This window comes from Halichoeres trimaculatus, unplaced genomic scaffold (genome assembly GCF_033239565.1).
Source record: "Halichoeres trimaculatus isolate MK-OKI-2021-1 unplaced genomic scaffold, fHalTri1.1 fHalTri1_scaffold_17, whole genome shotgun sequence".
Classification (NCBI taxonomy): domain Eukaryota; kingdom Metazoa; phylum Chordata; class Actinopteri; order Labriformes; family Labridae; genus Halichoeres; species Halichoeres trimaculatus.
The window spans coordinates 12012747-12036566 of record NW_027437195.1 but is presented as its reverse complement, the minus strand read 5'-3'; the positions used below and the strand labels follow the sequence as shown (position 1 = coordinate 12036566).

The following is a 23820-nucleotide window of genomic DNA, read 5'->3' as shown; positions in this document are numbered from 1 at the left end:
GTCATCTTTCTCCAAACTTTCTGAACACACTCATGCTGAAAAAGAAGAAAATTAATTTAGACTTTTGGGCTCAGTTACAAGAAAAACTTGACGCAGTGATGTATGAATATTTATCTGAGTATGTTCTGCTCTATACTGTGATTGAGGTGGGTTGAATCAACTCCAGCTGACGTACAAATTGAGCTTCTATAAACCATAGGCATGAGGGAGGCTTCATTTTACAGGGTTTTCATTTGTTTGAACAAACTACAGTGAGCAGACTGTTTTGTTGCTGACGTCAGAAGCAAATTTAAGACATTATATTCAGTTCAAACTTTGGTCTGTGTGTATTTTTATAATATAGCTTCACAATGTCTGTGCACTGCATATGATACTCTTTCAGACAGGATTGCTTGAATTTAATTATCAAATTAAAACAAGAATCTTTAAACACTACAAACACATTCACTCGTTTTCAGTTGACATGATTAAGATGCAAAGCTTGACTGTGATCGAAATACAACATCTATGATCATCAGTCAAGATTCAAAGTACAGATTGAGTGGAGTGAGTGCAGACGAAGGCAGATTTTGATTCTAATCCTCGTCAGGTAGCGCTCATGTCTCCCCCTCCTACAGCGATCACAGCCATCTGGGCTGGAAAATAGATTGATGGCTGCGGAGCACAAACAGCCCTGCTGGCAGACAGCCATCAGCCATCAAGCTGAACTTGGCGAACATAGATGATTCCTACACTTTATACCTATAACTTCTCATCACTTCACAGCTTGTGGCCTAATTGACTTCAGGCTTATGTGGGCTAAACTTTGAATCATCAACGGGTATTACTCAGTGAGACAACATTACAGCACCAATGTTTGCATGTCTGTAATATAAAGTCAAGAAACTAGTGCTGGAGAAGTTTTTAGAGATCATTTTAAACTTTTAGTTTGTCACCTTTTTGCTATTCTACGCTTGTGCTAAAATGCAGAGACCTTTGTCGAATACTCAGATGTAATTTGAAGATTGAAAACTTTTCATGCTACTTGAAAATTTCAATTTTCTTTGCTGTTTTTTTCTGCTCCTCCGCCTGCATTTGGGTTTTATTCATTTTTCTCCCAAGTAATAACAGTTTTCCTGCAGAAAGCTATTCTTCTGACAAGAAAAATGCTCAGTCTCATTTCAAACTTCAAAGCTGATAGGACTGTAAAAGCTTCGCAGTGTCTTTGTTTGCTTTTCAGGTGCATCACCATAGAGACCGCTGCAACACGAATGCACAAGGTCAGCTGCAGTACAGCGGTGTGTTTCTGTACGTGTGTGAGTGCGAGAGAGAAATGAAGAAAGGGAGCGTGAGTGTGACTCTGCAGAGTCTCTGACATAGCACAAAAGAAATCATCCAGTGTTGGATCTAATGAAAGAGTGAGCAGAGAAATGTGTTCATGTGTTTTCTTTTGGATGAACCACCGTGTCAGGATTGTCGTCTTTCTTCAGGCTGGTTTGCTTTTTTTGTCTTTTGCTCATTAATATTGTGTGCCAGTTTGTTTGACGTCCATACAACCTCCTCTGCTTTCCTTCAGCATTATTCACAGCCTTGAGATGTGCAGCATTAACAATCAGTCATAGTATCTGTGCTATAATAGAAACCATTGACAAGGGTTTACTGTTTATCTCATGAGCAGGTTTAAATCTATCTATCCTAAATTATTTGTATCTGAACACACTTTTTAAGCTCTGGTAGTGGCTCTTTTTTGTGTTCCCAAACCTTAAATCATTATTTATATTTAGGTTTTTCCCGTAGCACAATATGTAAATTCATTAAAAGGTGACAAAGCAAGGCCATGGTGACTCACTGCTTTGAAAACCTGCCAGTATAGAAATCTCAGCAAATACAATATCTGTGAAAAAGGATTAAAAGTCTGCAGCAGAGGTAAGCATTCAAGCGTATCGTTATTCATCCTTCCTGCCATTTAATTTAAAAATGATACCTCTGGTGTGTCCTCTCCCAAAAATTTTCCTAAAGAAGAGCTTATAAACTTAAAGTAATACTCTGTTGTTTGAAATGATTGTGATATAATAACGGGCTACAGCATAGTTATAACTCTGCAGACCATCTAACCATCTGTATCAGGAACCAACTAATCACATGGGTCATTAAAAAAACATTGGAGATCAATAAGGCAATGGCTGCAGAGCTAATGAGCGCAATGCAGGACTTCCACCAAATCAGTCCACGGCAAAGAACTGAAATTGTATCAAGTGTTTTTGTCTTCTTTTAAGGAAAAATTGTCTTATTACACTTGTCACATTCACCTGACAAGTCCAGAAACATGTCTTCTTCTAAGATGTTTCAAGACAAAAATGAGGTCTGAATTGCTTGTAACAAGTAAAAGAAAATCTGCTAATGGAAAAAAATTTTGGTTGAGACCAGAATAATGTCTTATTACAACTAACTTTTCTCTTGTTCCATTGGCACATTTTTTAAACTGGTTTTAAGCAATTCAGACCTAATTTTGTCTTTAAATAACTTGAAATAAGACACTTTTCTGGACTGGCCAGATGAACTTGGTCGAAAAAGACATTTTCTACTGAAAAGAAGACAAAAACACTTGCTACGATTTCAGTTTTTTGCTGTGTGTCTGATGTTCGTCCCATTTGTGACCTCCCTTGTGTGTCTGCACCACCAAGTTGCAACCGCCGGTTAGAAGATATGAAGCTGGGAAATGCTTAAAACTGCAGTTCATTGAGAATCCACTTGGGACAGGATGCAGAATCAGTGGAAACCATGTACACAGCAAGCAGCAAAAAAAGCAGGGCCCGTATTCACATAGCATCCAAAGGCTGAAAGTAGCTCTGAATGACGTCATTCATAGAAAAATCGTAGATTTCCTCGGGTTCTTTTTCATAGAATTTCCCCTCAGTAAGATAAAAGTTAGTCCCAAAGCGTCTTAAGCCTTAAAGGAGCTCTTAAGGTGAAAAGCTGTTAGGAGGAGGGAAGCGGACTTTTAAGAAACCTAAGAGTGGCCGCTCACACTGGTGTCAAACTTTACCAACACCCTGAACACAGTTTCTGCCACCTGAGACAGCTGTTTAGCTGGGGATCCACCCCCTTAACAGTCTGCTTAATGAGCAGATGAAGTTCCATAATGTTCATACAATAATTAATATCAAAGAAACCAATGTCAGCAGACATACTCTAAATAGTAGCCAACAATACTATTGTAGATAAAAGTTTTGGTCCCCTCCTTGCTCAGACTTTCTCCAAGAAACTTCCTGTGTCACTCTCAAGCTAACATTCCTTGCTAGGAATGATTGGGCTAAGTCAGGAGCTTGTACTTTAAATTTTGAGCTACTCTAAGACTTTTACTTAAGTGATTTTTGACTGGGTGACTTTCACTTTTACAAAAATAGATTTCAAGTGACATATCTTTACGTTTACTCAAGTATGGCTTTCAAGTACTTGATACACCGCTGAAAATGATGCATCAGGGCCCGTGGTAGCTGATCATCACAGTTTAACTTGGGGAGTAATGAAGGTAGCATCTTTGTTTTTTGTTGTGACTTTTGCATTATTTATTGTTAAATGTCATAACAAAGCAAACTTAACCTTCACAAAAACATTCAGTGTGATGTCCATTAGAATAAGTAACCAGGCCAATGTTTCACCATGACTACTGCATGATTCACTTAGACCAGGTTGTGTTTGCAGCTTTTTTGTATTGCCTCCAAATGTCCAAAAAAGGAGAAAAGAAACACTGAACGCACACATCATGTTAACAGGAGTGACATGTCCAGTGCGCAGTTTAATTTGGTACATTAGTGGTTATTTAAGGCGCCACAATGTGATTAAAAGGATTCAGTCTAAAACTCATGCTTAGTGAAAACAGATCACTCAGGATGACCACGTGGAAGGTTTTTGTGTTTGGTATTACTGGGGGGTGTAGCTCTGTGGCTCAGAAGACACAATACTTGTGAAAATGACTGAATCAATGCTGGTTTTGTGGGTCTTTTAAAGCTATTTTCTGCCTGTAATCCTTTTTCAGAATATGAGTGATATTGTGAGACACATTGTGTCAGTTTTGGCTCAGCCGTTTAATCCAGTTTTGGGTTCACGCAGGTTCAACCCCCATTAGTCTGTCTTGGATACATGTTCATAGATGAGGTCAAAGGTCATGACCGGCAGAGTCAGGGGATCATTGTTGAGTTTTGATTGATGAATGATGTGTCACCCGACAACACCTGTTCCAAAGATGAAATCAGCATTTCATCTGTTTTAATCTCTGATTAGTCTTAAATGCAGATTCACTAAATCTTTTTTTTTCTGTGCTTGTGATTTTTTAACCCCCCTGTGTGTGTGAGTTTATGTGTGATAAAATTGGTGTCAGGATCTCTGTGGCGCCAGAGAAGGTGACTAAATTATTTCTGTGATATATGAGCTGTGGGAGCCTGGGCACAGACAAGCTTTAACATTATTAAAGTCGACAGGTTTTGGCTATATGATCATTAGGCATGGGAGTTCATGTGAAGTATTGATGCAAGCTACAAACAAATTAGAAAAGATTTTTAATATTATCTATGAGGTGCCATTTCTAGTCTGGCTCAGAACTATCTGGTTACGTTTTTAAAGAAAATATCAATACTATCCACAGCACAAAAGCTAACACATGTTTTCCATTTTCATATAATATGAGAAAATTAATGATTTTATCAAGCTCTAAAAGTTTCCTGTCCTTGTCATGTTCAACCTCTTTTATTTGTGTGTTTGTATGACTTTGCATGCCTCTATATCAAAATGGCATTTTATTCATTCCCAGCATGCTTTTCTGCTTGAGAAATAAAAGGCTTCAGGCATGCCAACCGAATGACCTCGAACAGGAGGACACCTATCTCTCAGCGCTGAACAATAGCCTTCGTGGTGATGAAAAGAGATAAACACAGACGAGTTGGGAACACAGTGGCAGGAGGTTGGAAGTAGTGGTTGAAAAGTATTTGAAAGCATCACCATTTTCTCCTCTTTTTCTCGCCTTTGTTTGGTAAGCTGTTTTACCTTGAGGATAAAAGCAAACAAGAAAAGGAAGATAACCTCCTTAAAATGCAGAAATGTAGGTAATATCAGAAAAGCAGAAGCAGATAGAATAGAAGCAGGTCTCAAAAGGTTGTTTATGCCCAGCTTTATTTTTATGAGAATGAACATGATTTTGATAAGTAGTGAGGATCAGATTCATGGATTAAACTTAATGCTTCATTTTAGGGGCGTAGATTTTCTTAATGACCTTCATTTACGTCTGTGTGCGCTAAATGAAACTGCAGAACAGTATGTACGTGTGTGTATGTGTGTGTATGTGTATGGGGGGTTAAACTTGTGAGGGTACGAGGTTGAGCCATATATTTCTTTGCAATTCATGGTAAAACACTGATTTTATGTTATGAACTGGAAAACATTGAATGTTGCTCGTAAAACACACAGATAGTTATTAGATCCAGAAGATGATTCAATCTGTTGAAAATTTTCAGATGTTCTGGTGAGTTACATGATCATATTTTGGCCTTGTTACTTACAGTGCAGCATCAGATGGTCACTTCACCTAATAGACTAAGACACGTCCTCTGAGATCCATAGTTATCCACTCACATTTTAATTAAACCCGGCCATTTTATTCAAATACTTGCCATAAACCAAATATTTGGTGAAGAAGAACCTTGACTGGGACCTTGGCTTTTCATGTATCACATTGATTTTATGAAAAGAGGACTAAGCAAGATCCTGGTGACTCACTGCTTTAAAAGCCACTCTGCATAACATCTGGGGTATATGATTAAAAGTCTACAGAAGAGGTAAGGGTATCATGATTTATTCTACTTGACATTTAATTTGAAAAGGGTACCATTGGTATTATTTGTATCATTTAAAAAAAAGACAACAACAATGCATTTCCCTTAACCTTAATTTTCCTAAAAAGAGCTTATAAACTTAAGTACTACACTGTTTTTTTTTTTTTGTTTTTTTTTTAAAGCTGATGCACTCTACAATAGGAAAATGGTTGAGTCAGATACTGGCGTTTTAACCTAAAAGCCATAGATAACTGGAGTGATCAGATTATGGCCTTGTTACTTACAGTGCAACATTAAATTAAGGCTTTGAACACAGAAAATGGTCACTTCACCAAATAGATTAGGACACAGACAGAAAGAGAAATGCAACTTCACAGTCAGGATAAACAAATGACAATCATCAAAAATAAGACAAAGAAAAATTTCATTCAAAATCAAGTTTGAGAAATGAATCTACCTAAAATTACAACGGACACCTGTATGATTGAAAGGCAAATTGCCATAGGTGTTAGTATCTGACACATTTTATTTCTGCTACAGTCCCCACTTTATGTGTCTGAGTGTGTAAGTGTTTTTTTTTATTATTATTATCAATACATTGTTTTTTTTTAAGGCATAATTAGTGATTCACCAAAAGCAGGAAACATTTTCACAAGACTTCATATCCAACACTGCTGCCTCCCAATTTTAATCAGGCTGTGAACAGCCCCCTGTGGTGAGTAACCCTGTCTTCACATCCTGTTTGATGACTCTCTGATTATTCCAGCCTGGATCTATGATAGTAATCAGATGGCTCTTTGTGTAAATCACAGCTACAGTAAGTTATATTTAAATCCCTGTTTGATTCATCTGTTTATACACTTTGTCCGTTGCAGTTAAAATGCTGTAATTTAACATTTGGGGACTGTACGGCACTGAATAATGATCTGAGCACCTTTAATCACAAGCAGGAGTTGCAGTGTCAGAATCTTTCTGTTAAGATTATTCATGGTTACCATGTACCTGTGGCCTCTTGATAAACACCCTATCACTTAATCAATACCAGAGGTGTGGAGTGCATGCTAATATTTGTCTTTCCGATGAATCTTATCGATATGGCAGTGAATAATCGACAGCCTGTGGAATAATAATGAGATTGACTTCTAAGTTGAAACATCAGACAGTCCAGGGTGTCTCAATCTTCATCAAACATTACATTAAAAAACATAGACAATTTATATGCAAGTATTCTTGACAGTATCTTCAACAGAGTGTAATTGGGTGAAATCAATTTCATGAGTCCAAGTAATCTCACTTCCATTTTTCTGATGTAATTCATGCCTGCAGATTGCTGAAACATGAACCCCAGGCAGCACGATAGGAGAAGCCTATCTTGTTGAATTAGCAAAATCAATTCTTAGTTGAGTGTTATTAACCCAATATTTCACTTGTTACACTCACTCATTTAGGAAATCTAGATTAAAACATGAAGTCTTCAGGTGTTAAAAGGAGGACAAATATTCCTCATGTGGTTTGGCTTTCTTTGGTTTTCTGTGCCTTCCAGGGATGTATATCAGGATCAGCTCTTGGTAACACTAATCAGAGGAGTTCACCCACATGCTAGTTGAAAATTAAAATCTGCATATGTTAGCATGTAGATTAGCATGGAAGCCTAACTTACAAGGCTCAAGCTGACACAGATCATCTCCAAATCAAGCCAAAAATGTGTTTGCTCAAGGAAAACAAATGTACAGCAGTGGCTTTTATTCACTGTTGTGAAGTTGTGCTAAACTTTGAACTGCTGTCTTTGTTGCTAAGGGTGGAAGGTTTATAAGTTCCTCAAACACCTTGTGAAGAAAAAAATATTGATTGACATATTTTGTTGAAGAAATGTAAGGCTTTAAATTTACTGTTCAAGTTAAGTTACCTTTTTGGTTAAAGATTTTTGATGCACTCAGTTTTTGGTCTTAATGGCAAATCAAGCTAAGATAAGCTAGTTTCAATTATGATAAACAGGCAGAATGTCACAGCATTTTAAGCTAGCTATGCCCTTTGCTAGTTCACTGGTACATTTTTTTCCTCATGTTATAAACGCATTCAGAAGACAAGCTAATTATTTCTTTTTTCTATGTCCTATATTTTTAGCTAAGCTAGCTGCTAGCAGCAGTTTGCCATGTAGACACGGCAAGACTTTAAATTTGTGTCTTTGCTAGTTGCAGTAGACAGTAGGTGTTCCTGTTTGGATGACAGCTTGCTTTTTATGAACTTAGGACTTTAAAAAAAATTAATACAGAGAAAAAAGACTAAAAACTGGTGTCATTAAAGGTTAAAATTAACATCTGTAGAGTAGTATTATCTTATGGGTAAAAATAAGATGATGGTTCAAGTGTTGAATGTATGAAATTGCTTCCTAAATTAGCTCAGCCTTTAGCTTAGTTCAGTACTAATACAAAAAAAAAAAACAGGTTGACAATGCTAACCAGTCTTTGGGCGCTAACTTCTTATTTAACTGTTAGCAATAAAGAAATAAAGTATTTTTAAAAAGTGCATTCATAAAACATTCAATAAAATTTTACCCTGAATGTTTGTGTCATAGTAGTCACATCTTAGTCTCAGAGGATTTTTTACCAGTCCCAGCTACAGAGCAACCTTACACAGCAACAAATCATGAGTCTGTTGAAGCATGCGAAAACAACGCTTCCAACACAAAAACATTTAATCCAGTTGTGTCATCTGGGATTAATTTTCTACATGCTTAAGTATTATTCATGCACTACAGGTCAAAAGAATCTGGAAAGAATATTAAGTATAATCATTATTCAGGAGGAGCCACGAATCTGAGAGAGCCGTGGCAATCACATTAGCTGATAAACACAGAGGACAAGGAAGACGCCTACGAGTTCCCGTGGGAGAGCTTCCAATTAACACTCAAGCCTTCTCCCTGACAAGTCTGCTGGCTGGAGAATGTGAAGAGATGGAAAGACAGGCAGAGAGTGCTCAGACAAACATGGAGGGATGGAGGGAGGGCATTCATTTTCAAAGGGGTAATATTTGTACTCTTAGAATTATGGACACAATGAAAAGCTCAGAAGACACTTTTTTAAATAACTTTTTACTTTGTGGCCTTGATATCACTCTACCTTACACTTTGGTCCAGTCTGCTGATAAAATTATTTCAGAGATTTGTGTTGCCTGGAGATAAAACTTAATTGCTCCTGTGAAGCATTAAATTTCACTTTAGCTTTCTTTAGACAAGGAAATTTCTGTTTTTCTGAACACTAGATGAGTTTGCTTACTAACCAAAAAGCTGCATTTACAGATTCAACTCCTCCTCAGGGATCTTCAAAATGTTAATTTCTACCAGTTTAAGAGTAACAAATGTGAAAACAGGACTGCTTGTGACCACACTTGATCAGGATAACTCAAACAAAGCATCCCTAACCCTAACCCATAACCCTAAACACAGACTCTTTACCAGATTGTTGTGTGTTTTTGTCAGGTCTCATGTGGTCGACTAGAAACTTGACAAAAAGAAGTCATTCAAGCATAAAAAGAGTCTTGGTATCAACATTAATCCTTTATCAGACCTCACTCATTGATCTTAATAGACATGACTACTGCAATTCCCTCCTGGCAGGCCTCCCTGCTTCTACATTTAAACCTCTGCAGATTACCCAGAATGCAGCAGCACATCTGGTCTTTAACCAGCCCAAAACAGCACACGTCACCCAGCTGTTTAAAATTCAAAGCTCTTCTTCTGGCTTACAAAACATTGACAAGAATGACTCCTGCCTACCTGGGGTCCCTCATCCAGGTCTACGCTCCTTCTCCCTCACTACGCTCTGCTTGTGAAAGACGCCTGGTGCTCCCAGCTCAGCGTGGCTCCAAATCACAAGCCAGACTCTTCTCCTCTGTTGTGCCCAAATGGTTGAATGAATTACCAAACTCTATACGATCCACAGAGTCCCTTTCTACTTTTAAGAGATGTCTGAAGACTCATCTGTTCAGGGAACACTCATGCTCTTAATCTGACCCTTCTCCTCTTTGTCCTCAGGGGTAGAATAAGTCAGCAGGTCTAAGACCCAGCTCTCATTATTTTTTAGCACTATTACTGAGTTTTGTTGAAGGTTGAGGTATACTGTTGCAGCAATTAATTGTGGTTTGTTGGCTTGTTGATTATTGCGCACCCCCCCCTCCCAAATAGATAAATAAATAAATAAATAAATAAATAAATAAATAAATAAATAAATAGACAAACAAACAAACAAACAAACAAATAAATAAATAAATAAATAGATTAATACATAAATAAATAAATAAATAAATAAATAAATAAATAAATAAATAGATAAATAAATAAATAAATTCTTGCTTGTGTTGTCGCTTTTGATAAAAGCGTCTGCTAAATTAAACTGTAAACTGTAAACATGGACTCAGAGTACTCTGACTAGTATGTTGGTAATCTTGTCACATTGCACAGACCAGACATATTCAGATGCCAGCCTCTGAGCCTAATAAAACACTTGAAAGAAATCCCATCTTAGGCTGATTATTCATGCATGCAAAGCTAACACATCCATTCATAAAAAAACATCATTTTATTCTAAGAAGACAGTCAAATCATATGGTCTATGGTTATGTCAGTAGTTTTGTGCAGAAATGCTCAAAAATGTGCAAAACAAAGATAATCCAGCTGTTGAAGCAGAGGAGATTTATAGGACTCTTTAACCTTTAGCCAAATTATACATCGGACATTAAGGATGCACTGTTTACTCATTAAAACTGCTTGATAGGTCTGACAATAAGAATATTGATAGACAGCCCCTTGGCACTTAAAACTCATTCACTCATCCTCACACCTGCCTCTGGTTTACGGCAGCACTTGTTGTCTTCTCTTTTCAAACACTGTTAAACCGACAGAGGTTTAACAGTCTATTCGCTCTACTCTGACACAGCAGTTTCCTTTTCTGCTCCTTTGAAATGACCTCTCTGTCGCCTCAGACTTCTCACCACGAGAGAAACACTGATCCCTTCTTGAGCCCTTTGTTCTCCCTGTAGTCTTTTGGCCCCTCTGTTGCCTGGCATCACCGCAGTCTATGTTTTATTTAAACGCTCTCTGCTCATAGCAATTAGCCGAGCAGGGGGGATCCTCTGAAGGGTAGGGAGGGAGGAGGAGGTGTTTCATCCCTCTTCTGGAGCAGAAAACTGAAATTAATCCTACCCCTCAGGAACTTGCAAAGTAAATTTTAAGACTGCAAATTAAGCTTAGAGCAAAGCAGGGAGAGTATCGCCCTTTTAAATGTGACAAATATGGAAATCAGAGTAAGCTTTGGTCTGTTTTGTGCAATCAAAGTGTCAACTGTTTCTCGGCTTTGCAGCGATTATTAACAAGTCTTTTACATTTTAACTACAGCTTCTCTTAACTCATGGGTTACAGATTAAAATAACACATGGATTCATCAGCTCAGCTTTCAAACGCAAACATTGGTTTCTATAAATCAGATAAATTAAGCATTGTGGCTGTATTGCGCTGTTATTTGTTGTTGCTTCAATATCAAGTCTCACAAACACCCGCCAGCTCAACACTTCAGTAAGATAACAGTTCAAATCAGCACTCCAGCTCCACTTTGCACATGCCCTGCTGCTTGTGGCTTGTCTGAGATTCGAGGGACTATACTTGTACTCGCACTGTTCAGCACTCTGCCCACAATGGCTGATGTTATTGGGACAGACAGCAGCCTTTTCAGTGCTGTCAAACAAAGAAAGGGCACAGCTACGGCGAGGTTGCCTCTAACGCAGCCAGGTCAGCAATGTGGACACACAAGAAAATAAGCATCTCAACCTGCAGACAGGAAGCATGTGTGACTGTTCAGACACCAATTCAGACTTTTATTTTGTAGACATTTGTGTCTATATCTGGCATGTCTGGATTGCTCCATAAAATATCTTTTCCTCAGTCTGCTGCTCTGTTCTCTGCTGCTGCACATCATTTACGGCTTTCCCTGCACGCACAGACTATCGTGTTCTTCTTCCATCCATTACAAGCAAATCACTTACTGCTTGTTGAAACCCGAGAGGAAAATGTGTCACTATCACTGTGCCAGGGATTTTTTTTTCTTCTTTTCTTACAAGAGCATTAAAAAACGCTAATGTAAAAGCTGTCACTGACAGGAAATGAGTTTGGCAGGAACAGTTTTAACAAAAAGGATCAACTTGTACAAAATAAAACTTGTGAAAAATGTGTGTGTTGTTGAATACTATCATGTTGATGTTCACTATAAATTCTTTAAAAAATGCAATTTTTCATCTGTTCACAGCAACGAGAGACCGGTGTGAGGCCACCCTTCACTAGAAACCACCACAAAAACAAGACCAAATGTTGATCAGTATAAACCCACCCCCTCTGTGCCTTTCTGGAGAAGCAGGATGGCTTGATAAACTGAGGTGTTAATGTATTCCAGCTCAGAGAACGCAGGCACACTGTGTGCACTGATGTGACATTAATGACAGAAACGCGACTGTCAACTTGCACATGCACCCACACACACAGATGCACACTCACATTTCTGAGGCCCCGCAGGGTGATATTCTCCAACCGCTGAACAGCTTGCTGTGCGTTATCGAACAGTTCTGGCTGGATTGCCAGGGGACTGCTCTAAGGGTGCGTTTTGTCTGTTAGTGATGCTGACAGGACAGAGCAAGCACGACTGACACCTTGTCAGTTCCCTTCAGTCAGCTGGAACCTCATGTTTAAAATCAGGCTCATCAACAACTTGTCAGGGCTCATGTTTGTCTTTAAAAAGGGGAAAAAGCTAGCAAAGCTCATGGACTAATACCAAAACCCATTTATGCAAGAGGAAGACATAATTGATGTCAGAACTGTGAGCTGCTAAGTCAAAAAATGTGATTAAAAAAGAAAATTGTTCCAAGAGTCTGCCAATCATGTCCCTCCAAAATTAATGGAAATGGGAAATTGTGCACCTTTCAGAAAGATTACAGCAGGCTGTCAGTAATTTAAACACAACAGTAGTTCTCAACTTGGACCCAAACAAGAGACGGCGTCATGAGTTTTATGGGTCAGTCTGCAAACGGTAAATGGGTTAAAAACCAATACACGTAGATTTAACGTGAAAGTGGGGGACTTTAACGTGCAATGATGTTGATTGGTTTAAGACACTTAAATATTATGCTAAACTGCTGATGTCATATGGCTGTCAGATTAGGAAGTGTTTTGATGAGTGTTCTGACAGCATTAACAGATACCACTTTATGTCAGTAGGTTGAAAAATTGACAACGCATCTTGGTTACAATTAGATGCCAAAAAGGAAGAGACTTGAACTTTTTGTAACAACCAGCAGGGTGCAATAAGGAGTAGCAAACAAAAAAAAACAAAAAAACAAACAAAACAGACAAACAAATTCTATGACTGTGTAAAACAAGGCAATAAAACCCTTATCTCAGTTGTTATGAGTCATCTACAGCATACGATCATACATCAATTTGTATATTATGGCCCCATTTGTATTACTTGGGGCAGTGCTGATGGAGACATCAAAATGAGCAATTAAACTGCTTTTACAAAACTTAATTGACTGTGACTGGAACAAACTAATAGTTGTCTCCTCCCAGTGTCTACATCTGAATGTTTGATTATAAGTTGGTGAAATTACATTTTTTAGAATTGGGACTCACTGGATAAAACATTTGAGAAAATTAGACTGCTGAATAATAAGCTACCAAACATTTCCATATGAGTAGTTTAGTTATATTTTCATGTACTCAAGGAGAATCTTAACTTGCTGAAACCATATCTCTAAAGTACTGTATCCATTCGATTATTCTTTTTTTCACTGTTTCACTGACTTTATAGATTGAAACTGGAGCCAAATCCCAACACACATTAATATTTGGACCACAGTCCTGCTGTGGCAACAAACCCACTCCCAAGCAAAGAGTGTTGTTTGTTTCATCTCCCATCTCAGAGACATGCTGTCATCATGGGCACATCAATTCACGGGTGCTGTCAAGCCCGCCTTCCTTTGGGGCGTCCTGCTGTTGTGACGCCTGCATACATGTAACACAATTCATGCATCAATCTGGCTTGGTGTGATGACTGCTGGCTTTACTGAACAATCTACACAACTTGAAATATTGAGATCTTCTAGATGTGTATATTGTGCAAGCAGAAAGAGATCTCAATGCAACAACTTGTGGAAGCAGTCTTTGTTGTATTTGTTCAGGGCAGTTGTTTTCCTCTCCCTCCAGTCCCCAGTGACTTTTTGTTGCAGTATGATGCACCAAAAAAATGGATTTATGTTTTTTTAAAACATTTATAGTATATTAAAATCTGATACATCTGTTTGGAGGAGCAAGATTTGAAGCCAAAAGCCTGTGTAATCATGTGAAATTTAACACATGCTCACAGGGCTAAATCCCTGAGTAAGACAAAGGACTGACACATGGCCGCCTCCCTTCGATGTCACTTAATTGAAACACAATAGAGAGTGTCAGCGGCATCACCGGTGGGGCGTAAAGTAGGCTGACTGTCAGGCCATGTCAGGAGTGTCTGGTGTCAGCTCTCTGAATGTGTTCAACATATCTCCTTCTGTGACTGACAAGCACCCCCCCTACGACCAACTCATAACAGACAGAAAACACACACACATACACACACCTGCCCTCTTTCTCTGTCTCTCTCCCTCACACACACACAAACACTCAGATACATCTAAAATGTACCCACACACTCACAGGATTTGTGGCAGCTGTGAAGCTTTATCTTTATTCATTCAGTGCTAATTGACCTTGTTTTATGAGGCCAGATCCCAGCCAGGGATCAGTAGGAAGCAATGTTTGATTACTGTGTGCATGCAGTCATGCGAGTATAGCTACAGGCAATAAATAATAAAATCCACAATAAAACCCGCCTTATATTTGTCAAGGTTTTCTCCCCAAGGATATTGTTCCATTAACATATACCAGGATAAAGCACAAAACTCTGCAGAATACAGATTTTTGTCTGTTGCATCCTTGATGAAAGCAGAGGCTTTTATGTGTGTCACTTTGGGTCCCTCTAGTGTGCTGACAGATGGATAAGTATGGATAATTTCTGTCATATAATACATAACAACACAGGTCTGACAGAAGTTACTTTAACCATCTTAGGTGTATTACTGCAGAGCAGGTCAATTTAACAGATGTTGCAAACACACTGGCATTGGATCAACCAGAGTTATGTTTGTTTAGCTTTGTGACATTATGAAGAGGCAATCACCGATCCAAAATTAGAGGTATGGTAAAAATAACATTTAAAATCTAGCCTCACTTTGATGGGATATATGTTCTTAAACTCCTTATAGGTAAAGAGGATGAGACATAAGATGTGTATGATTCTGGCCACTAGATGGCAATGAAGTTTAAAATAGACTTATTTAAAAGATACTCTATAAACCTGTTTGTATGAAAATACAGCAGGGGTCCTTCTTTGCAAACATGTCGAAGTGTAAACAAATTTCCTTTCTCAGCAGGTTGAAAATTGTTTGAATTCTCCAGCAGTTATGGCCTTTTTTCTGCTTCAAATGGCTTAGCTTAGGAAGAAAGGGCTATAGAACTTTTTCATCTCCTAAACCGCCAAACAAATAGTGAGAAAAGGTTTTTTGTCAACTAAAGGCAAAACTGAGTTGTTTTTCTTTATCTTTTCTTTTTCACACTAAAGTAATTTGCTTATATACATGTTGGGCTATTCAATAATCCTTTTCAACATGTAATAACCTTGATTGTTAAAAGTATTCCAATAGCACAAACACATCAATTGTGGAAATTGAAACTTTTTTTTAACTTCATGTCCTTAAAAAAGAAAATAATTTTTGCTTTTCAGAGTTAGAAAGTACAAAAAGCACAACTTTAACACAGAGTCATTTTTTCGATTGATAAGCAAAGTCTATAAATTGATACCCGTGTGGCTCTTTGATGCTTGGAGGCTCATTTCTGCAGAAAAAAGGGAGAGCTGAAAAAAAAAATCTAAATAGTGAGATAGTATCCAATAAGTATGACTTAATATTATTTGACAGTCTCAAAATTATTACTTCGCAATTTCCCTCCTTTTTTTTCTAAACTTGTCTCTTTTTTTTCTTTCTTGTATGCTGGCGGAAATGGGCTTCTGTTTGATGCAGTGACATCAAAGCCTATGCTCTGGTTTGTTTATTTTTTTTCTCAGCGCCGCGCCTTTACGTCATAAACAAATACGTCGCCGTGCACCTGTTCCTCGCTATGGGTGTGATACATAGTTCCGCATTTTAATAATTAGCAACAGAACAAAGCTAAATCCCAGTTCTTCCCCTACCTAAAATAACCAAATTAACCGGATATGAAACTTTTTTCTCCGATTGTCCCAGAATGCAGCTGGGGTCAGTTCACAAACAAGTTCCTGATGGCGCGTTTGAATGTTTGTAGTCAACCAATGTGAAAAGCTGTAATTAGAGGTCACAGACCGCAGCCATTGATAGAGGGACATGGAGAAACGACAGCAGATGAAAGAAGACCTCCAGCTGTTCATAGACGACCAGAAAAACGAGCTCTACAGTGTAAGTCAGGACATATGGAGCCGACCTGAACTCGCTGGTGAAGAGACGCATGCGCATGACAGGCTGGTCCACTTTTTCACCCAAGACCGGGCATGGACGATAGAAAGTCACTACACACTACAGACCGCATTTCGTGCCAGCTGGGGCCCAGTGGGTGGCGTGAAAGGTGACCCGGTGCTGAACGTGGGTTTCCTGTGCGAGTATGACGCGTTACCGGACATCGGTCACGGCTGCGGGCACAACCTGATAGCGGAGGTGGGAGCTGCTGCTGCAGTGGGGCTGAAAGCTGCTCTAGGAAACCAGACTGAGCTCCCCATCCCAGTCAAGGTATCCAGGGGAGGCACTGTCCATAGCATAGACTGTGTAGTAAGCAAGGTTATAATAGTTTTGGATTTGTCATTATAGTTTAGTTTTAGTTAGTTTTGACAATTTTTTCCCCATTGCAGTTTAGTTTTAATTAGTTTTAGAGCAGGCATTCTAGTTTTCATTTAGTTTTAATTTTTGCAACAAGGCTTAGTTTTAGTTTAGTTTTAGTATTTTCATACCTTATTAACCAGGTGCAGGATTCAAAAAGGTCAGAGTAAATATTTTGTAATACAGTTTATTTTCAAGTCCAACATAGTGCTCACTGCTCAATCAATGCTGATACTAAACTGTTGGCTGCTGCCTTAAACACATAAAAATAATATAAACTTAATATAAAAATATAAACATAAATTATATAAAATAATGTTGACATAAATTACATAAAAATAATATAAACATAAATTATATATAAAAAAAATGTTATATGAGCTTCAATAAATAAAAACTTGGACTCTGTAACAATAAAGGCAGACTCAAATACAATAAAAACTTGGACTCTGTAACAAACAAACTACTACAGATGCTCTGATTCATTGCTCCACTATGTTTTGTCGCAGCGCAGAGCACAGCCAGTCAGTGCAGTAAACAAGCACGTCCCTACGCCGCTATGATGGTGCTGTGCAGCGCTGACAACTGCCGAAAACTGTCGTAAAATTGGTTGGAAAAATGTGTCGGATTAATTTAAATCCTAAAGGCTGTTAATATTGTCAAAAACTATAACTAAGGGAATTTTGTCTATCATTTTAGGTAGTTTCAGTTAGTTTTGTGAACACAAGATACAGTTTTAGTTAACTTATCGTTTTTTGTTTTCTTCCTAGTTTTTATTAGTTTGAGTTAACTGCAATGTGTTTTGAATTTGAGTTTTCGTTTTTAGTTTCGTTTTAGTTAACTATTATAACCTTGGTAGTAAGGCACTGTCTTTTGTAGAGATGGAACTCAGGGCCCTCAACCACTTAACAGTTGGTGTTTGAGAGCCAGAGTAAACTTGATTTTCCAGCCAACAGAGAAAACTCTACATATATATTAAAGTTTAATTTTACTGGTATCATAAAACAGTCTTTTCTGTTTCTTGTAGAACACTACAAGATGTTTTCAACTTTTGAAGCAGAACAACACTGGGAATACAAGGCTATTTTTTGATGTTATCACACAATGAACAAAGAAACAAAACAAACCAAAAAAAAAAAAAAAACATACCAACAAAGTAACATCAAAAAGCAAAACATCAAATAACAAAGAGGAGGAACTTTTAACTTTCAGCCAAAAACACTTGAATAGTGAGCTGGCAGAACAACAAAAAGCTGCTGATAACTATCTCAAACAACTGATTCTAGCTTTTATCTTTCAGATAACTGTTCTGGGGACTCCTGCAGAGGAGGATATTGGAGGAAAGATCGACCTGATAAAGGCAGGAGCCTTCTCTGACATCGACCTCGTCTTCATGGCTCACCCAGCCCAGCAGGACGTTTCTTTCCTGCCCTGTGTTGCACTCACCGAGTGATTTCCTGTTTACTTCCAAGTGTGTATAGATTTTCTCTTGCTTAATGTGAGTAACTTTTAACCTGCTGTTTTCATGTTATACAGGGTGTCAGTGAAATACCATGGGAAGGCATCGCATGCCTCAGCATACCCCTGGGAGGGAGTGAACGCGCTGGATGCTGCTGTGCTGGCCTATAACAACATCTCTGTTCTTAGGCAGCAGCTCAAACCAGACTGGAGGCTTCATGGTGAGGAATGGGTAGAAACAAGAATTAGCAAAGACAGCAATATTAGTTTAAAAGCACTTATCTTATAACACGCATCACAAATAATATGATATGATCTAAAACTCTGAACCAGCTTCCGACTTGATGTTAAGGTCCAGCTTATGACTTAGTTATAAATTCAACTGGAGCTGCTATAGTAGTCCCATAGCAGATCAAAGATACAGCTCTGATATTTTTCCACCTTGTTTTCTGTTGCATACCTTTTGTAAGAGGACATTTTTTTGATCCTTTCAACTCACCATAGTTCTGCATCTTGAATCCACAACATATGGGCGTTGTCTCTGTGATGTCACCCATCTATTCTTAAACAGAATAATGAAGCCAGTTGTCAGCAATGGCCATTCTGGAGATATTGACTCAAGAGGTGGGCTTTGAGCCTCCTCACTAAAGGCTACAGGGTGTCAGACCTGTCAGTCACGGGAGCTGCGCCTCTGATTGAGGGAACTCATGATTTTAAGAAAATAAATTCAGCCCATACAGTGAGTGTTGATAGAGAAATGAGCTATTTATGTTAGATGGTGTCAATGTAAATACACTTAGTGACAAAGGAGTAGGAAGATGTGCGTATGATAATTATTTTTAATTGCAGCCCAACTTAAAACCACCCCTTAAGCAGTTATTTATTATATGCCAAACAGTCCATACAGTTCTACAGTTCTACAGTTTCATTTAAATGTCCAAAACGACGTACAACGCAAGCAAGAATTTAGACTGAAGGAAAACCTAGTTTGTGCGACAATAGTGCTACAAGTTATTCGGCTGCAGGTGCTGCCATTAAGTGCAATTTTTATTTTATTTATTTATTTTTTTTGGGGGGGGGGTTACAATAATCAACAAGCCAACAAATCACAATAAATGGCTGCAACAGTATACTTCAAAACTCAACAACATTTAGTAGTGCTAAATAATCATAAGAGCTGAATCTTAGACCTACTGACTCATTCTACCCCTGAGGGCAAAGAGGAGAAAGGTCAGCTTAAGTGCACAAGTGTTCCCTGAACAGATAAGTTTTCAGACATCCCTTAAAAGTAGAAAGGGACTCTGCGGATCGTATAGAGTTAGGTAATTCATTCCCCCATTTGGGCACAACAGAGGAGAAGAGTCTGGCTAGTGATTTGGAGCAGTGCTGAGCTGGGAGCACCAGGCGTCTTTCACAAGCAGAGAGTAGTGGGCGAGAGGGAGTGTAAACCTGGATGAGGGACCCCAGGTAGGCAGGAGCCATTCTTGTCAATGTTTTGTAAGCCAGAAGAAGAACTTTGAATTTGATTCGAGCTGGTACTGGAAGCCAGTGAAGCGAGATTAACAGCCGGGTGACAAGTGCTGTTTTGGGCTGGTTAAGGAGGAAAAGACAGGAAGAGTTGAGTGTCGTCAGCATAGCAGTGGTAGGAGAAGCCATAAGAGCAGATCACTGCACCAAGTGAGGTAGTGTTTAAGGAAAAGAGTAGGGGACCAAGCACTGAACCCTGGGGTACCCCTGTTGATAAGCTATGTGATTTAGACACTTCTCCTCGCCTTGACACTCTGAAGGATCTGTTTGTGAGGTAGGACTTGAACCAAGACAGCGCAGATACATTTGAATTAGCTTCAGGAAGAGGTTTGAAAATGGTTGCCATTTGTTTTTTTCTGTCTGTGGACTGTGTCAAATTAAATACTAACCAAGACCTGAGGATCAAAAAGCAGGTGACAATTCACTTACTAATAGACTAATAGAACAAATGTCTGCCTCTGTGTGTTGTGATATACTGTGGTGTCAAATACAAATTTATTTCAGGCTTCATTGTTTCAGAGTTGACTGCATATTTTGAAAGGCTGTTTCAAATGCCAGTCTTCTATCACTGTAGAGGAAATCAGAATTAGCACAAATGTTTGGCCTCTAAACCCACTGTGCACATTTTCCACACCACAGGCATCATCAAACATGGAGGAGTGAAACCGAACATAATTCCTGATTTCACAGAGCTACAGTTTTATCTGCGTACCCCACTGTTGAAGGACCTTTGTGTTTTGAAGGAGAAAGCTGTGGCTTGCTTCAGGGCGGCTGCAGTCGCCACTGGCTGTGAAGTAAGTAACCGTAAAAATGCTGAATCCCATCCGCTTCCTGTTGATTGGACCCACATTATATCCGTGATGTGTAGATCCACAGCGAAGCACAGATGTAGTGAAATCTGTATGTTGTTGAGGGGGCTGGCTGTTATATAACATTGCCCTTTTAAACATATTCCTGCAAATATGCTACAGTTACATAATTCACAGTTTTCTTCAGGCTACTTTTCTCCTACATCTGCACTTGCTTCAGGCAGCTTTAGCTCATATTGCTGCACATGCATGAAACTGTTCATACTATACTGTGACTGGCCTTACTTTTCTTTCCCTCCATTAATCTTTAGGTGGAGGTGACCTTCCCAGGTCCCGAATATCATAATATTCTTCCTAATGCCACACTTGCAAACCTTTATGAAAATAATGGAAGAAGTTTGGGGATGGAGTTTGTGGAGCAGCCTGCCAACTTCTCTGGTGAGTGAAATAAAAAGGGATTGTTATTTGAACTAGGGTTGCAAATTTTCAAAGTTGGAAAATTTCCATGGGGATTTTTGGAATTTACATTGACAGGACTTATAGATCCCGAATCCAGAAATATGGTCTCAGTGGAAGTGCTGTTTGTGATTGATGATGATCAAGCATGCTTTGAATTTGCGTCCAATCATGCTGTTTCAACCAAGACCAAAATTTCCAGGGAATTTTTTGAAAAATTCAATAAAGTTTACGGCAGCAAAACGAGGAAAATTCCTAATATTCCAGAGCTAAAACTCCCATGGAAGTATTCAGAGAGCTTTTCGGAAATTCACCAGAAACTTTCCAACCCTAATTCGAACAGAAAGTTGGATCTCACTCTATGTCAATGGGAATCTAAAAACATTACAAGAGTAACACCAGAGCTGTGATCTTGAGTGTCCTTAACTGAATCAACACACCTGTGATCACAGTGATTTTATAATTATCTGGCAGGGTCTACAGACTTTGGCAACGTGTCATCCGTTCTTCCTGGGATCCATCCTTTCTTCTACATCTGCACCGAGGCGTTTAATCACACTAAGGAATACACAGAAGCAGCAGGTATCTCAGCATGTGTCTGTTTGGAAGAAATGAAACTGAACAGATATCAGACAATATCAGCTCTCCGGTTTTTCCAGGTCACCTGGTTTGCATGTTCAGTTTCTTTGTACCTCTCTTGTTCCCTCCTGTGTCAGGAGCTGAGAAGGCCCAGTCCTTCACCTTAAGGACAGCCAAAGCTCTGGCCATGACAGCTGTGGATGTCGTTTGCTGTCCTGATCTGCTGAGGCAAGTGAGAGAGGACTTCAGGCTGGTCAAACTGAGAGAGACCAGATGACGGGGGAAGCAAAACTGCCACGACAGCCTCAAAGATACAATGACTTTGATTTTGTCCTGAGTTTTTATAGTGGATTACTTAAAGTCTGTTGAAGACTACAGTCATGAGTCTGCCATTTGGCCAACACTGGCTACTCCTGGCTGTGTCGATCAGCGCACTGGGTTAAAAATGATTAATGAATCAAGACACATTTGATAACGGACTGGCTGTTTTTTAAGTTGTGTTTCGCCCAAACGATAGATCCTATTTTAATGATAATTTCTAAATTCCTAAACATAAAGTAAAAGTTAGACTTCAAGCCTTTCCACCTAGAACTGTTGGCTAATGGCAAATGGCAAATTTAGCTCAAGGGATGGTGAAGTTAGTCATTTGATCGGATGGTCTAGCCTGCGGCAACTGTCTACAACTATTTGATAGCTTAAGAAGATAATCAGTTAAAAAAAAGACGAAGAAAAAATCAATATTATCAGTGGATGAAGAAATGTGATTGTTGTATTTTCATTGCGATGACTATTGGATGTGATTCTTTTCCTCTTTCCAATCACAACATTAGCTAATCCCCATAGTTTTGATCCAGTGCCATCATCAGATGCCTGGTGAGGAAAGGAGAGACCTCTGATTATTTAACTCACATTAGAAACCTGTGCATGATGAACAGGGAAAGAGTTTTTAAAAAAGAACAAGCTTGTGGCAGCTCAGCAGGCAGCCCCTCCTGAATTCATGTCTGCCAATAAAGTGCATGCGAGAGACACTGTTTGTCATGAAACTGCTTTATTTGGCTTTTCCATCGGTTTTAATCGCCAGCTTTGTTTGATATGTCGAAGAATAGACCACTGGGGAGAAATGAAAAACTGGCAAGTTTGTGGATTGGGATACTTTTCTTCCTGCAATGAAAGTTTTTGGGATGTGGAAGCCAAATAAGTGTTGTCAGCAGTGATTTTAGAAAGCAGCTTTAGGGTTTCTTTATTTATTTTTTTTCAAAAGTTACATTTCTGAGCTTTTTATGCCTTTAGTCAGAGGGGACAGCTGGAAGCGCAGGAAACAGGGTGAGACCTAACCCTTAGGCTTTACCGGAGCCCTAGGCCTTTTCCGCTTTTATATTTTTTTCTTCATCAGTTGGCTACACGATTTGAAATACTAAAAACTCGAGATGCATTTGAAAATTGTGGACATCTTTTAAAGCTCAGTTCTGTCCTGCATTTATGCTTGAGAGACTTTTGGGATGCTAGTTGGGTGTTAATAAATTGAAGAACAAGCTTTTCTTAACATGATTGGCATTTTGGCTTCCGGCCCTTAAAATGGCTTTCTATAATACAGCTATACTCATGTTCCTGCCTACATACATTACATACATGCGCACACTTTTATGCCACATGTGAATGGTATTACAGCGTATGTTTCAATGATTTGATAGAAACGCTCATTCGCATTCAGCTCTATACCAAAAATACTAGAGTAAGCATACGAGTGACAATCCAGTGAGTAATGAGTGTGAAAGCTGCCCTCCAGCACTGTTTAAATATACTGTACAAGAGTGCAGGGAAATAGGATTACAATTTGGGACCAAGACTGCAGAAGATTTATCATAAAAATTCAGCCAAATGCCTCAACTGACTGTTTTTTTGTTTTTTTTTTGTAGTGTTCATGTTTATGATCGTAATCCATGTCAGTTGATTTCAGTTTAGACTAGCTGTACGTTCATGTGTTTGTTGTTTGGTCAGCACATCTTTAACGATAACTACCATGTTTCCAAAAACAAAGGAAAAAAATATACATGTTGAAACATTTTCAAGAGTTTTAATACCTTTTTGTTTGGTCATTGTTTTTATTGTCAAAGACCAACAAGATATATTTTTGAACATATCTTTCCCTTACAAAGTATAAAGTTGTTTTAAGTTGAAAAAGACAATAAAACTAGCAACTAACAGGT

General features: G+C 38.7%; 1 protein-coding gene across 1 annotated transcript; it reads left to right on the top strand.

Annotated features, from left to right (window-relative positions):
* Nucleotides 1–16095: 16095 nt before the first annotated feature.
* Nucleotides 16096–23752, top strand: LOC141806241 (peptidase M20 domain-containing protein 2-like). The gene is made up of 7 exons (XM_074691625.1): nucleotides 16096–16697; nucleotides 18085–18233; nucleotides 18321–18463; nucleotides 20409–20563; nucleotides 20890–21016; nucleotides 21509–21616; nucleotides 21751–23752. Exons 1-7 carry the CDS (start codon nucleotides 16299–16301, stop codon nucleotides 21888–21890), a joined length of 1221 nt encoding a protein of 406 aa, XP_074547726.1. The 5' UTR covers nucleotides 16096–16298; the 3' UTR covers nucleotides 21891–23752.
* The last annotated feature ends 68 nt before the right edge of the window (nucleotides 23753–23820 follow it).